Source organism: Macaca nemestrina, chromosome X (assembly GCF_043159975.1).
Source record: "Macaca nemestrina isolate mMacNem1 chromosome X, mMacNem.hap1, whole genome shotgun sequence".
Lineage (NCBI taxonomy): Eukaryota > Metazoa > Chordata > Mammalia > Primates > Cercopithecidae > Macaca > Macaca nemestrina.
In genome coordinates, this window is record NC_092145.1 from 112,452,205 (window position 1) to 112,467,151 (window position 14,947).

The window sequence follows — 14,947 nt, forward strand, 5'->3', positions numbered from 1 at the left end:
TTCTTCCTTTTAATTGGTACATTCAGTCCATTGACATTTAATGTAATTATTGATGCTCTTGGATTTAGGTATTTACCACTTTATTACTTGTTTTCTGGTTTTTCTCCCTTTTTTGTTCCTCTGTTTCTCATTTTCTGCCTTCTTTTGGGTTATTTGAACATTTTCTTAGATTGCATTTTTATTTGTCTGTTGTGTTTTTTACTATATCTGTTTACAGAGTTACATATTTTTTTTTGGTGGTTGCCCTGCAAATTACTGTGTATATTTAAGTTTACACAACATGCTTATAATCAATATTTTACCTCTTTAAGTGGAGTGTGTGAACCTTACCATCTTTTAAGCCCCTTTTCCCTCTCCCCTTTATGTTTTTGTTGTCTTATGTATTAATATTACTTTCATATATACTGAAAGTTCTACCATAAAATGTTATTTCTCTTCCAACTGTCAAATGTATTTTAAAGAACTCAAGGATAATCTATTCTATTTACCCAGATTTTTACCACTTTGATGTTCTTCCTTCATTGTTCATAACCTAAGTTTCCTTCTGATATCATTTGCCTGTTATGAAGAACTGCCTTTGGCAGTTGTTTCAGAGCAAGTCTGCTGGCAACATAGTCTTGGTTTTCCTTCCTTGAGAATGTCTTCATTTCACCTTCATTTCTGAAGGAGATGTTTACTGCCTGTAGATTTTTCAGTGGACTGTTGTTTTCTTTTGGAACTTTCACAATGCTGTTCCACTTCTTCTGCATGCCCTGGTTTCTCATGAGAAATCCACAGTCATTTAAATAGTTGTTCTCCTGTAAATGATATGTTGTTTTTCACTTGTCCTTAGTTTTCAGCAGTTTGGTGATGATGTGTCTGAGTGTGGATTTCTTTGGGGTTATCCTGTTTTGAACTTGCTGAGCCTCTTGAACATACAGATTTTTGTCTTTTGCCAAATTTGGGAAAGTGTTCAGGAATTATTTCTTCCAGATATTTTTCTGTACTATCCTCTTTCTCCTTTCCTTTTGGAACTCTGATGGCGTGAATTTTGGACCTTTTGGTATTGTCCCACAGGTCTCAGAATCTGTTCATGTTTCTGCAGTGTTTTTTCTATTTTTGGGATTAGATAATCTTTATTGGTTTACCTTGAAGCTTACTTGCTCTTTTCTCTGTTATCTCTGTTGTGTTGAGTCCATCAATTGAGAGTTTATTTCAGTTATTATCTTTTTCAGTTTCAAAATTTTCATTTGGTTCTTTTTTTTATTTTATTTTTGAGACAGAGTCTCGCTCTGTTGCCCAGGCTGGAGTGCAGTGGTACAATCTCGGCTCACTGCAACCTCTGCCTCCTGGGTCCAAGTGATTCTTCTGCCTCAGCCTCCCAAGTAGCTGAGACTACAGGCGCCTGCCACCGTGCCTGGCTAATTTTTATATTTTTAGTAGAGACGGGGTTTCACCATATTGCCCAGGCTGGTCTTGAACTCCTGACCTCATGATCCTCCCACTTCAGCCACCCAAAGTGCTGGGATTGCGGGTGTGAACCACCGCACCCGCCTGGTTCTTCTTTATATCTTCTGTTTCTTTGGTGAAACTTTCTATTTTTTTTTTTTGGTTCCTGGAGTGTTTGCCCTTTCTTCTTGGGGTGTTTTTATAATAGCTATTTTAAATACTTTCTCAAATAATTCCAACATCTGTGTAATCTCAGTGATGGTGTCTATTGATTGTTTTCTGTCATGCAAGTTGAGATTTGATTGGTTCTTTGTGTACCATGTAATTTTGTATCGTGTCCTGGACATTTTGAAGATGCTGTTATAAGTTGGGGTTATGTTTAAATCCTGAGGAGAAAGTTGATGTTTTTGTTTGTGATAGTCAGTCAGCCTGGTTGAGTTCCGGCTGCACGTTCTAATCAGCCTTCTGTGGTTTGTGGTTTCAGTGTCAGTTCAGTTTTCAAACCTATGCAGTGCCATTCAGACCTGTCCTGTCTGTGTGTGACCCTGTGGCCATTCTGGGACAGAGGCGGGCAGTGGTTTGTCCCTTAGTTCAGTTCTCAAAGTGTTCGCTTTTCTGTTTAGGATTAGATCCATCCATGCACAGCTTGAGGGTGAGCCCGGGAGTGGATAAATGATTGTATGGGGTGAACTCCTCCTCTCCATGATTTCCTGTGTACTTTTTGGTTCCCTGTGGCCCTCCTTGTCCATCCTCCTGACAGAAAACTGAGACTCTACTTACTGTGCTATGCTACACACTTCCCCAACTGTGCCTGGTTCTTTTTACCACTCTTCAAGCCAGATCCAGAGGGCTGCTTCTTGAGTTCTCTCTCTCTCTGCATCTCAGTGCTCTCTTCTTGGTTTGATAATGCCTTGATCCTGGGCTGGGAGATACCAGAGAATAAGTGGCAAACTCACAGTCCATTTAGTGGTACTTTAAATTCTGATGTTTTCCCATAATCTACTTGCTCCTTTTTTTTTTTTTTTTTTTTTTTTAATTTTCAGAGTCATGAAACTGCTAGTTCATGTGTTCTGTCCAAGTTTTTGTTCTGTTTTGTTTTGTTTTGAGACGGAGTCTTGCTCTGTCGCCCAGGCTGGAGTGCAGTGGCACAGTCTCAGCTCACTGCAACCTCAGCCTCCCAGGTTCAAGTGATTCTCCTACCTCAGCCTCCCAGTTAGCTGGGATTACAGGTGTCCACCACCACACCTGGCTAATTTTTGTATTTTCAGTAGGGACAGGGTTTCACCATGTTGGGCAGGCTGGTCTCCAACTCCTGACCTCAGGTGATCTGCCCACCTTGGCCATCCAAAGTGCTGAGAATACAGGCGTGAGCCACCACGCCTGGCCTTTGTCCAAGTTCTATACTTGTATTCATTGGGAAAGACAGGGTAGAATGTGCTTCCTCCATCTTGCTTGTGCCATACTGCACTGCCCACAGGACCAAGATCTTGGGTATGTACTTGTGTGCTCCAGTTGCCTCGCACTAGCCAGAAGGCACTGCCCCAAACCTGTCTGCCATCTCAGCTGCGTTTTACCACCATCACTGTGGGCCTTTGACAAACCATAGTTGCCATGCTGCTGAACTGCCAGGCAGATTCTGCAAGCAATGGGAAGGTTGGCTGTGCACTCACATATCTTTTTATTGTTGTTTCATTGTGGGATTTTTTTCTCCTCTGCTGGTCTTTTTTTTTTTTTTTTTTTTTTTTTTTTGAGATGGAGTCTTGCTCTGTTGCCAGGCTGGAGTGCAGTGGCATGATCTTGGCTCACTGCAACCTCCACCTCCCGGGTTCAGGCAGTTCTCCTTCCTCAGCCTCCCGAGTAGCTGGGACTACAGGCGCGTGCCACCACACCCAGCTAATTTTTTTTTTACTTTTAGTAGAGAAGGGGTTTCACCATGTTGGCCAGGATGGTCTTGATCTCTTGACCTCATGATCTGCCCGCCTCAGCCTCCCAAAGTGCCAGGATTACAGGCGTGAGCCACTGCGCCCGGCCTCTTCTGCTGGTCTTACAAAAGAAATGGAACTCTCTCATTGCAGATGGAACGGTTGCACAAAAACTACTCAGGAATCTAAAAAAGATGTGAATATAAAAAGGCACAATTGGCCAGGCACGGTGGCTCACGCCTGTAATCCCAGCACTTTGGGAGGCCGAGGCAGGTGGATCACCTGAGGTCAGGAGTTCAAGACCAGCCTGGCCAACATGGCGAAACCTTGTCTCTACTAAGAATACAAAAATTAGCTAGGTGTGATGGCGGGTGCCTGTAATCCCAGCTACTCAGAAGGCTGAGGCAGGAGAATTGCTTGAACCCGGGAGGCGGAGGTTGCAGTGCGCAGAGATCTCACCACTGCATTCCAGCCTGGGCAACAGAGCAAGACTCCATCTTACACACATAAAAAAGTATGATTGGTTAAATCACCCTCTGGAGAGGAGGGGACTCATCTTCACAGTTTGCTAAAAGTCCCTAGGGAAGTTTGTCTCTCATTCTTTCCACCCCTTCCTCTGATTCCCTTTCTCCTCCCTATGTATTTATATAGAATTGGTCATTTTTCTGCTCTGTTGTTCCTGGTTCTTTCTTGATGCTTTGAGATTCATTCTTTTATCACTTCCCTTGTGTTAGAAGAACTTCCTTTAGGCATTTTCTTAAGAGTAGGTCTGCCAGAGACAAATTCTTTTAGTTTTCCTTCACCTGAGAATGTCTTAATTTCCCCTTCATTCCTGAAGGATAACTTTGCCAGATATAGAATTGGTGGTAGACAGTCCCTTTTTGTTAGCACTTGAAAAATATGCCACTTGTTTCTAGCCTCCATGTTTCTGATGAGAAATGTGCTGTCATTCAAATGTTTTTTTTGTTGTTATTTTTTGTTTTGATTTTTTACCTATAATGCATTGTTTTTCTCTGGTTGCTTTCAAAATTTTTTCTGTTTCTGTAGTTTTCAGAAGCTTAATTTTGTCATGTCTTGGCATGAATTATGGATTTGGTCAGCTTCTTGAATCTGCAGGTTTATGTCTTTTGCCAAATTTGGGACGTTTTCAGGTATTATTTCTTCAAATACTCTTGTAACCGCCTTCTGTTTCTCCTCATCTCCTTCTGGAATGGCAATGATATGAAGTTTGATCTTCTGTTATAGTCCCATGTGTCCCTGAGATTCTTTTCATTTTTTTTTTTCAGTTTTTTTTCACTTGTTTTTCAGATTGAGTAAATTCTATTGATCTTTTCTCAGGTTCACTGATTCTGTCCTTTGTCATCACCACTAAACTATTGATCTCATTCAGTGAGTTTTTATTTGCTTGTATTTTTTGGTTCTATAATCTCCATTTTGTTCTCTGTTTCATAACTTCTGTTTCTTTGCTGAGATTTTGTGTCAGAAGAACTTGTAATCATGGGAGCATTTTTGTGTTGGCTGCTACAAATCTTTGTAAATTGTTACTGGGCTGAATTGTGTCCTCCTCAAATTCCTACATAAGTACCAGAATTAGTGCAGAACGTCCAAGTTAAGGGCTTATTCCCGCAAGACTACCTCCATTTCAGATGCCAGCCATGAGTGGGGTGCCCAGGCTACCTGCGTTTCTGCCTGGTTGACTACAAATTCAGAGATTCTCATGTACCCTTCAGGTTCAGTTATTTGTTAGAACAACTCACAGAACTCAGGAAAGCACTTACGATTATTAGTTTATTATGATGGATACAACTCAGGAACAATCAAATGGAAGAGTTCTATAGAGCAAGGGATGGAAGAGTACAGAGTTTCCTTCCATGCCCTCTCTGGGTGTGCCGCCCTCCCAACACAGTGTGTTCGCTAAACCAGAAGCTCCCTAACCCTGCCATTGAGGGGTTTCTATGGCAGTTCCATAACATGGGCATGATTGATTAAATCACTGGGCATTAGTGATTAACTCAGTCTGTAGCCCCTGTCCCCTCCCTAGAGATCTGGGGGTTGGCCTGAAAGTTCTAACCTTCTAATAATATGCTTGGCTTTAAATTCTAACCCCATCCTGGTGGGGCTCCAGGGAATGTGGTTGTGCGTGTTGACACATGTGCCTTTCAGAGAATTCTTCTTTATCCTGGTGAGCGGCTTAGTGCCTGTGTCTGACCCATGACCAGGTGTTCCTCTCCCAGGAAACCTGTTTATTCTGGCAGACACCCTTGTGGCTCTTGTCTGACCTGGGTACAGCTTATTCCTACCAAGATAGCTACTCTCTAGGAGAGCCCTGACTGGGAGAGAAGTTAGGTTTGGGTGTGTGGGGCAAGTGAGATGCAGAGGAGGCAACTCAACAGAACACAGGAAGTCACAGAGGCAGCACATTCCTTACAGGTCCAGATGGAAGAGGGCAACACACCTCGCAGGGACAATGGGATGCAGAGAGCTGTCCACGACATACATGCTTAGCCAGTGAGTGGGGACAGAGAGTGTGTTCTTACAGCTGTGGAGGCTGGAAGTCCAGGATCAAGGCACCAGTAGGGTTGGCTTCTGGTGAGGCTGCTCTTCCTGACTTGCTGAGGGCTGTCTTCTCGCTGTGGCCTCACATGGCCTTTCTTCTTTGGGTGCAGGGAGAGAGAGAGGGAGCTCTGGTGTCTTTTTCTCTTCTTATAAGGACACCAGTCCTCTTGGATGAGGAACCTACCCTTATGGCCTTATTTAACCTTAATTACCTCCTTAAAGGCTCTCCCTCTACATATAGTCACATTCGGAGTTAGGATTTCAACATACAGATTTTGGGGGGACATAATTCAACCCATAACAATTATAATTCAAGCGTAAACCATCATTTTTCTTTTGTTCCCTTATTGATAGAATTTTGGGTTGCTTCCATTTTTGTTTTAACAAAGAGAGTTAGGAAGGGAATGAATGTGTATGTCTGTATTCTTGTGGAGACATTTCTGTAGGATAGATTCCTATAACTGGAATTTCTGAAATAAAGAAATTGTTTTAATTTTTAAGAGGACTTGCCAAATTATCTTCTAAAAAGGCCTAACAAGGTCATGCTGTCACTAAGAGTGCAACAGAATGCTTGTTTCTGAATATTTTCCCCACAAGCATGTATTATCAGTGTTTTTATACCTTGCCAATCATATAATTGATGGATGATTGCTCACTTTCATTTATTTATTAATGAGCTTGACCAAATTTCCACATGTGCTAGCCATTTCCTGTAGAGAAGTTGAGAGAATAGTTCAATGAATAATTGTATAGCTTTTATCTAGATTCACCAGTTTTTGACCTTTTCCCACATTTATTTTTACTTTATTTCTGTATACATATGCGTATGTGTGTGTCTGCATACACACATATGTATGCATTTATTTTGGGGGTGACAGTTTGATAGTTAATGGCAGACGCAGTAGCATAATGACAGCTTACTCCTGCTAGCCACTTCAGATAGTCTTTATGTTAGTCATCACTGTGCAGACCCTAGTGGGGCTGTATGTTGAGCCCTGTACAACCTAGTACCTGTCCATTAATTTTTTAGTGAGAAGCCCATCAGTCTCTTATTTTGAGACCCTGTTATTGAGTAACCAGACCCAGATTTTTGGAGGAAGGCTGTTGCCCAGATTATTTAGGGAAGGGTACCTGATTTGTATTTTTATGGATATTGTAGATATCAACAAAAATATATTTGTAGACGTTGGTGATTAATTTTTATTATTTTGTCAGTAGCTGTTTTTTTAAATGCCTGAGAATTTGTCAGCTATGATTCGGATTTTGTTGTGGACTAATTGACCTGACCTCCTGATGAACGCTACTCTGGCTCAATAATCAGCAGGAGTGGCATAAACAAACCTAGAAATTTGAAATAATGATCATCATTCTCCAATGAAGGTGCCTGGCCTAGGAATACAGATATTTGTAAGAGTGGGGCTGGCCAGAGGGGCCTGAGTCCTGGACTGTAAGTCTCTTTAGAGACTATAATGTCTTGGCTATATATTCCAAGTCTGATGTGGGGGCAGATTTCTCCTACAAAGCCTGACAGCTGAAGTCTTTGTAATTGTCATTGGTCAGACCTTTTTCACACATAGAGTTTTAGCCAGGAGCTGGACTCCTCAATTTCCTAAGAGCAAGGACATTCTCCTATATCATTAAATTACACTGAACACACTCAGAAAGTTAACATTGATATAATACTATTATGCAGTATATATTCTTTATATTTTAATCTGGAAGACTTCCTTAGCATTTCTTCGTTTTTTATGTCTGTGACATTTTTAAAGCACATAGGCCATCCATATTGCAGAACGTCCCTCACTTTGGATTTGTCTGATGTTTCCTCATGGTTTGATTGAGTTCGTGCATTTCTGGCAGGAAAACAGTGTAAGTGATGTGTCCTTGTTGTATCACATCAGGGGCAAATGATGTCAATTTGTCTTCTTTTTTTTTTTTTTTTTTTTGAGAGTCTCACTCTGTTGCCTAGGCTGCAGTGCAGTGGCGCCATCTCGGCTCACTGTGACCTCCGCCTCCCGGGTTCAAGAGATTCTTGCGCCTTAGCCTCTCAAGTAACTGGGATTACAGGTGTGCGCCACTGTGCCTGGCTAATTTTTGTAATTTTAGTAGAGGTGGGGTTTCACTATGTTGGCCAGGCTAGTCTTGAACTCCTGGCCTCAAGTGATCTGCCCATCTCGGTCTCCCAAAGTGCTGGGATTACAGGTGTGAGGCCACCACACCCAGCCCAATTTGTCTCTTTTTTGATGATATTAACTTACTGATCACTTGTTTCTGTCACTAGCCACGTTTTTCTGCTGTAACATTACTATTTTTCCTTTGTAATTAATAACTAATGTGTGGATGATACTTTGAGGCTACATAATTGTCCCATTTTTCATCAAACTTTTCACCTATTAGTATTAATATCCATTGATGAATCTTGCCTGAATCCGTTATTGTGATGGGTACCAAATGACAATTTTCTAACTCTTATTATTTCTTCTGTATTTATTGTCATTTTACTATGAGGCAAACCTTCTTTATCTCCTTTATTTATAATCAGGAATAGAAAATTTTTATTTTTATGGGTTTTTATTTTATTCAATGAATATTACTGTCATTATTTCTATGCTCAGTTGTCCCTGAGTTGGCCTGTGGGAGTCCCTTTAAGCTGGCTTTTGTGTCCTTTTGACACATCCCTATAATTTTTTGAACATTTTCTTTAGAAAAAAAAATTATAAAGAAAAGAGGTTTGTTTGGCTCACAGTTCTGCAAGCTGTACAAGAAGCATGATACCAGCATCTGCATCTGGTGAGGTCTCAGGAAGCTTCTACTCATGGCAGAAGGCAAAGAGGGAACAGGTATGTCACATGGCAAGAGTGGGAGCGTGAGTCGGGGAGGGAGGCACCAGACTCTTTAACAACCGGATCTTGTCTGAACAAATAGAGTGAAAAGTCACTCATCACCAAAGGAATGGCACCAAGCCATTCATGAGGGATCCATCCCCATTACCCAAGCACCTCCCACCATGCCCTCCCTTTAACACTGGGGATCACATTTTTTTTTTTTTTTTTTTTTTTTTGAGACAGTCTCTCACTCTGTTGCCCAGGCTGGAGTGCAGTGGCGTGATCTCAGCTCTCACTGCAACCTCCACTTCCTGAGTTCAAGCAATTCTCATGCCTCAGCCTCCCGAGTAGCTGGGATTACAGGTATACACCACCACTGCCAGCTAATTTTTGTATTTTTAGTAGAGATGAGGTTTCACCATGTTGGCCAGGCTGGTCTCAAACTCCTGACCTCAAATCATCCACCCACCTTGGCCTCCCAAAGTGCTGAGATTACAGGCATGAGTCACCACATCCAACTGGGATCACATTTTAACATAAGATTTGAAGGGAGAGATAGCCAAACTATATCAGTCCTAAAAGTCGAATTTTAAGGCTTTGGTAGGTTTGGTCCATTTCTGAGCTCTGAGCGTTTTCTTATTTTCTGGCACAAGATGTTCCAGCCTTCATCTTTAACTTTACTTGCCCTAGCCCTGGAATCAGCCATTTCTCCAAGGAGTTCTGGTTCCTGTTAATGGATAATTATATTTAGAAACCAAAATCTGGGTGCTAGCTGTGCTCATTACTGCTGGGGCATCGTTACTTCTAGGCCCTTTCAGTGAACAGAGATGTGTGTATGGACATATATATCTACATCTATATGTCTACATCTGTATGTGTACACACATACACCACTCACACATACATACATATTTTGAGTTCATATAGCATCCTGGGAATCTTAGTCATCCCTCATTGCATATTTGCATCTCCCTTCTTTAACAGTGAGAGCACTGGTTCCTAGCATCAATAATTCACTCATTTGTTCAGTCTACAGTATACATAAAGTAGAGTCAGAATTGCTGCACCCACATCACTGTGGAAAACCAACCTGCTGAATATAATACACAATTTGTTTGTATGCCTTTTATCTTTAGACTAAGGATAATGTCAGGATCTCAACCTCTGCTTTCTTATTGTTTCCATTTATTTGTCTGGTTGACCATTGCCTATCCCTTTACTTTTAGCCTTCTTGAATCACTTTGTTTTAGTTGTATTTCTTGTATACAACATACAGCCGGATCTTGCTTGTGAGTCAATCTGGAGATCTTTTTTTAATAAGCCTTCTTAAGGCCTAATCACATTGATTGATTTGGCTGGTATGTTTGGTCTAAACTGACATATTGTTTTATTTTATAATCATTATGTATATTATGTTGCAATGACTTCTGTATTAGTCAAGGTTCTCTCGAGGGACAGAACTAATAGGATAGATGAATATATGAGGGGGGTTTTATTAAGGAGTATTGACTCACACGATCACAAGATGAAGTCCCACAGTAGGTTTTCTGCAAGCTGAGGAGCAAGGAGCCAGTCTGAGTTCCAAAACCTCAAAAATAGGGAAGCCGACAGTGCAGCCTTCAGTCTGTGGCCAAAGACCCTGGCAAACTACTGGTCTAAGTCTAAGAGTCCAAAAGCTGAAGAACTTGGAGTCTGATGTTTGAGGGCAGGAAGCATCTAGCATGGGAGAAAGATGAAGGCCGGAAGACTCAGCAAGCCAGCTCCTCCCACCTTCTTTTGCCCTTTATTCTGGCTGCCCTGGTGCCCACCCAGACTGAGGGTGGGTCTGCCTTTCCCATTCCATTGACTCAAATGTTAATCTCCTCTGGCAACACCCTCACAGACACACCCAGGAACAATACTTTGCATCCTTCAATCCGATCAAGTTGACATTCAATATTAACCATTATAAGTCTACCCCTTGGCAACTTAAAACTGTACACATCTGAAATCACACATAAATCTTCAAGTAAAGACAATAATAAGGTCATAATTACTTCTAACACGATACAGCTATCCCTGTCACAACTGGAAGCACACTAATTCTTAGCCTAAATGCTGTTACATAAATTTAACAACAATTAAGTGCTGATATGAAGTCAATAAATCTTATGTCACATGATAAAGAAAAAAGGAAATAAAATGAAGATATTTTCTTAATACAGGTGTAAACATGCACAGACATATTTTTAACAAAATAAGGAGGAAATCCTCATGACAATTACAGTCCTCCTTTCTGCAGCTGCTCATGTGGTCATAGCTGATATTGATAACTGCCTTCTTCTATCCATTCTGTATTCCCCTTGCCTTCAGCAAACACCTCAGTGGGTTGTGGTGTTTTACCCAGTAGAATGACCCAAACCTTCTTTCCTGAAGATCTGGGCCATTTGTAGTCCTGCCTGGAATGGGTTGGTGTAGTTTCCCATTGACCTTAATCACAGGGCATGGTAATACTAAGAGATGCCCTAAGGGATCTCCTGTATTCCACATATACTCTTCTTTACCTTCATTGTGGAGTATTAGACTGATTTCATCTTGATGGTGTGGGTCAGTCACCCCAGCCAACACCCTTTGTAGCCTGTTGACTTACAGGTAGGAGGAGCCCAAAGTGGCCAGGTGGCAATCTTAACTTCCAGTTTCAGGGAATCATTGTTGTGTCTCCTGGTGGCAGCATTCCTCCCTCTGGAACTAAGATCTCTAGGCCGGCAAAACATAATGTTGCAGGAACAGGAAGCAAAACTTTTGCTAGTGGGTCACTAGGGGTGATGGTGAATGGTGCCACTTCCACTTCCACACCTTGATTCAACTTAAGAGTTCTCAGTATACACTCAGGTTTAATAATTTGGTAAAATGACTCATAGAACTCAGGAAAGTAAATACTTATGATTACAGTTTTATTATAGCAAAAGGATACAAGTAGAACAAAGGGAGAGATGCATAGGGTGAGGTCTCAGAGGGTCCCAGCCATGAAGCTTCTGTTGTTCACCTTCATGTCACCCTCCCAACACATTGAGATGTGACAGTATGCACAGTATTGCTGACCAGGGAAGTAGTATTGTTGACAAGGAAAATATAGATGTATTTTCAGTCTTTGTAGTTTTTATTTCCCATAAATGTAATATATAAATGTAATCATGCAGTATGCAGCCTTTTGAGTCTGGCTTCTTTCACTTAGCATAATACATTTGAGGTTCATCCATGTTGTTGCATAAATCATTAGTTCTCTCATTTTTATTGCCAAGTGGTATTATATTGTATGGAGGATTCCAGGTTGTTTATCCATTCACTGGTTGGAAAGCCTTTGATATGTTTCTAGGTTTTGATAATTAAAAATGTAGCTGCTATATAAATGTTCATGTACAGGGTTTTGGGTTTACCTAAGTTTGCATTTCACTGAGGTAAATAAACATGGGAGTGGGATTACAGGGTTGTATGGTAGTATATGCTTAACTTCATAAACAACTGGAAAATCATTTTCCAAAGTAGCCGTGTGCCATTTTGCATTCCTGCCTATGATAGGAGAAGTGCAGTTGCTCTACATCCTCACCAACACTTAGTATTGTCAGTTTTTTCCCCATTCTAATAGGTGTGTAATAGTATCTCATTGTGGTTTTAATTTACAGTTCCCTCATGCCTAATGATGTTGAGCATCTTTTTATGTGCTTATTTGCCATCTGTTTATCTTCCATGGTGAAGTATCTCTTTTGCCCAGTTGTTTTAATTTTGAAAGTTTTTTTTAATATATATTCTCAATACAAGTTATTTGCCAGATATTTGATTTGCAGATATTTTCTTCCATTCTGTGTCTTTTTAATCTCTTAACAAGTGTCTTTTGAATTTTGGTGTCACATCTAAGAAATACTTGTCCAACCCAAGGTTAAAAAGAATTTCTTCTTTTTTGAGTGCACAGTGAACCTGCTTCACAGCATGCAGTCCATTCATTTTCATTACTACACAGCATTCCATTGAATGATTGTGCCACAATTTACCCATTCTACTCTTGATGGACATTTGGATTTTATCTGTGATCTAGTATTAGAAATAGTGCTGCTATGAACATCCCTATATTTATTTTCTAGAGCACATGTGCCTGATTTTCCTAGGAGTAGAATTGCTGGGTCATGGTGTATGCAAACCATTAACCTTTGTAAATAATGCCAAACTGTTACCAAAGCGATTATACCAGTTTATATTCCTGCTAATAGTGTGTAAGAGTTCTCATTTCAACACAATATTATGTGATTTTAGTCTGTTTAATTATAACCTTTCTTGTGGGTGTATAGTGCTGTCTCAATGTGGCTTAATTTTTCACTTACCTGATTGCGAATGGGGTTGAGTACATTATCTTATGTTCATAGATCATTTGGTTTTGCTTTTTAGTGAAGTACCTGTTCACTTCTCTTATCCATTCTTTTGTGTATGATTTGAAGTACCTGTTCACTTCTCTTATCCATTCTTTTGTGTGTGATTTTCTTATTGATTTGAAGGGGCTATTTTATATATTCTAGATACGATACCTTTCTTCCTCATGAAGATTGCCAGTAATTTCCCTATCTGTGGCTTGCCTTTTCATTGTAGTACTTTTGATCTTGTAACACTTGTCTTTTCCTTTATGAGGGGTGCTTTTCATGTTTTGTTATAGAATTATTTCCCTACTCCAAAGCTTATGAAAACATTTTCCCATATTATTTTATAGACACTTTCCTCTCACATTAGATTTACAGTTTACCTGTAGCTGATTTTTATGTATGGCTAGAGGGGTTAAATTTCGTTTTCTCCATATAGATATCTAATAACCCATTCACATCTATTAAAAAGGTCATCTTCTCCCTACTGCTTTACTGTGCCAACTTTGTCATAAATCAGGTGTCTATACATGTTTGGATTCCCTTTTTAGTTCCACTGGACTGTTTGTCTATCCTTGTGCTGATATGGCATTGTCTCAAATATTCTCTTACTTACTTTTTTTTTTTTTTACCATGATTTGTGATTCTCCCACAAAGTAGATCACTAACTTGATATGAAATAGACATCCAGTATTGAGTCGTCATGATGAACCAGGAACCCAATCAGAAGTTCCCCTGCATTTTATCCTCATCACCTAGTGGTCAGCATTTTAAAATAAAAGGAATGTACCATTACAGGGGCTAGTGACATTTGAAGATGTGGCTGTGGATTTCACCCAGGAGGAGTGGCAGTACCTTAACCCGCCACAGAGGACCCTGTACAGAGACGTGATGCTGGAGACCTACAGCAACTTGGTCTTTGTGGGTAAGAATGGCTTCCTTAGGTAATTTTGCTATTTATGATTATTGCATCCAATGGAAGGCATTTCCTTTCTCGGTTTTCCCCTTTTCTCTCCTGAAAAAGTGTTTGTAAGCTCAAAATGCAGGTTAAATGGTTTGACTTTACCATTATGTCAAGCAATAGATTCCTTGTGCTGCCCCTAATATGTAACTTCTTCTGTCTCAGAGGCTCTGAAAGCCAAGGAGGTATCACTGTCATTTCTCATCAACAGGGCAGCAGGTTACCAAACCAAACCTCATCCTCAAGTTGGAGGTAGAAGAATACCCGGCAGAAGGAAAAATCCCATTTTGGAACTTTCCAGGTAAGTGGAATTTTGACCCAGGCTCTGGGGGCATGAAGTTCCACCCTGTTAGTCAGAGGTGAGGCCCTCTGACAGGGCTTTCAGGAATATCTTAGGAAAAGGTTCTGGCCCTTGGCACTGTTGGAGGACAGGAACATGAACACCTCAGACACAAAACTGACACTCCCGCTGTCCCCCATACACCAGGCCACTCTCCGTAAGTTGGTGCTTACCTGCAAGTTTCTGCACAGTTCCTTTTGTCCCATATGGAAGTGTCTTTTAAATGCCACAACCTCCTGGCCCTGCCACTTCCACGACTGTCACCTGTCACTGACTTATCTGAAGCCAGGCCCACGTTAGTCACAGGCCTGGACTCTAATGTGCTAATTTCAGATTGAACAACCTGAGTCCAGTCTTCTCGTTCAGTTTAGATATTTGTCAGATTTGCTCTCCTAAAACATCTTGGTTATCTATTTTTTTAAAAGTAGCTTTATTGAGATAAAATTCACATACCATAAAATTCACCCTTTTAAAGTATACAATTCAGTAGTTTTTAGTGTATTCACAGAGTTGTGCAACCATCACCACTA

General features: G+C 40.7%; 1 protein-coding gene across 9 annotated transcripts in view; it reads left to right on the forward strand.

Moving 5' to 3' along the window:
* Positions 1–14,947, forward strand: part of LOC105464041 (zinc finger protein 182) — a 95,848-nt gene that overhangs the window by 73,394 nt on the left and 7,507 nt on the right. For 8 of the 9 annotated variants that reach the window (XM_071088885.1, XM_071088886.1, XM_071088884.1 and 5 more), the window contains 2 exons: positions 13,915–14,041; positions 14,289–14,378. In XM_071088885.1, coding sequence (XP_070944986.1) covers positions 13,915–14,041; positions 14,289–14,378 — 217 coding nt within the window. Of the gene's footprint in view, positions 1–8,618; positions 8,747–13,914; positions 14,042–14,288; positions 14,379–14,947 lie in introns of those variants that run through there. The other variant, XM_011711668.3, reaches the window with a different exon arrangement.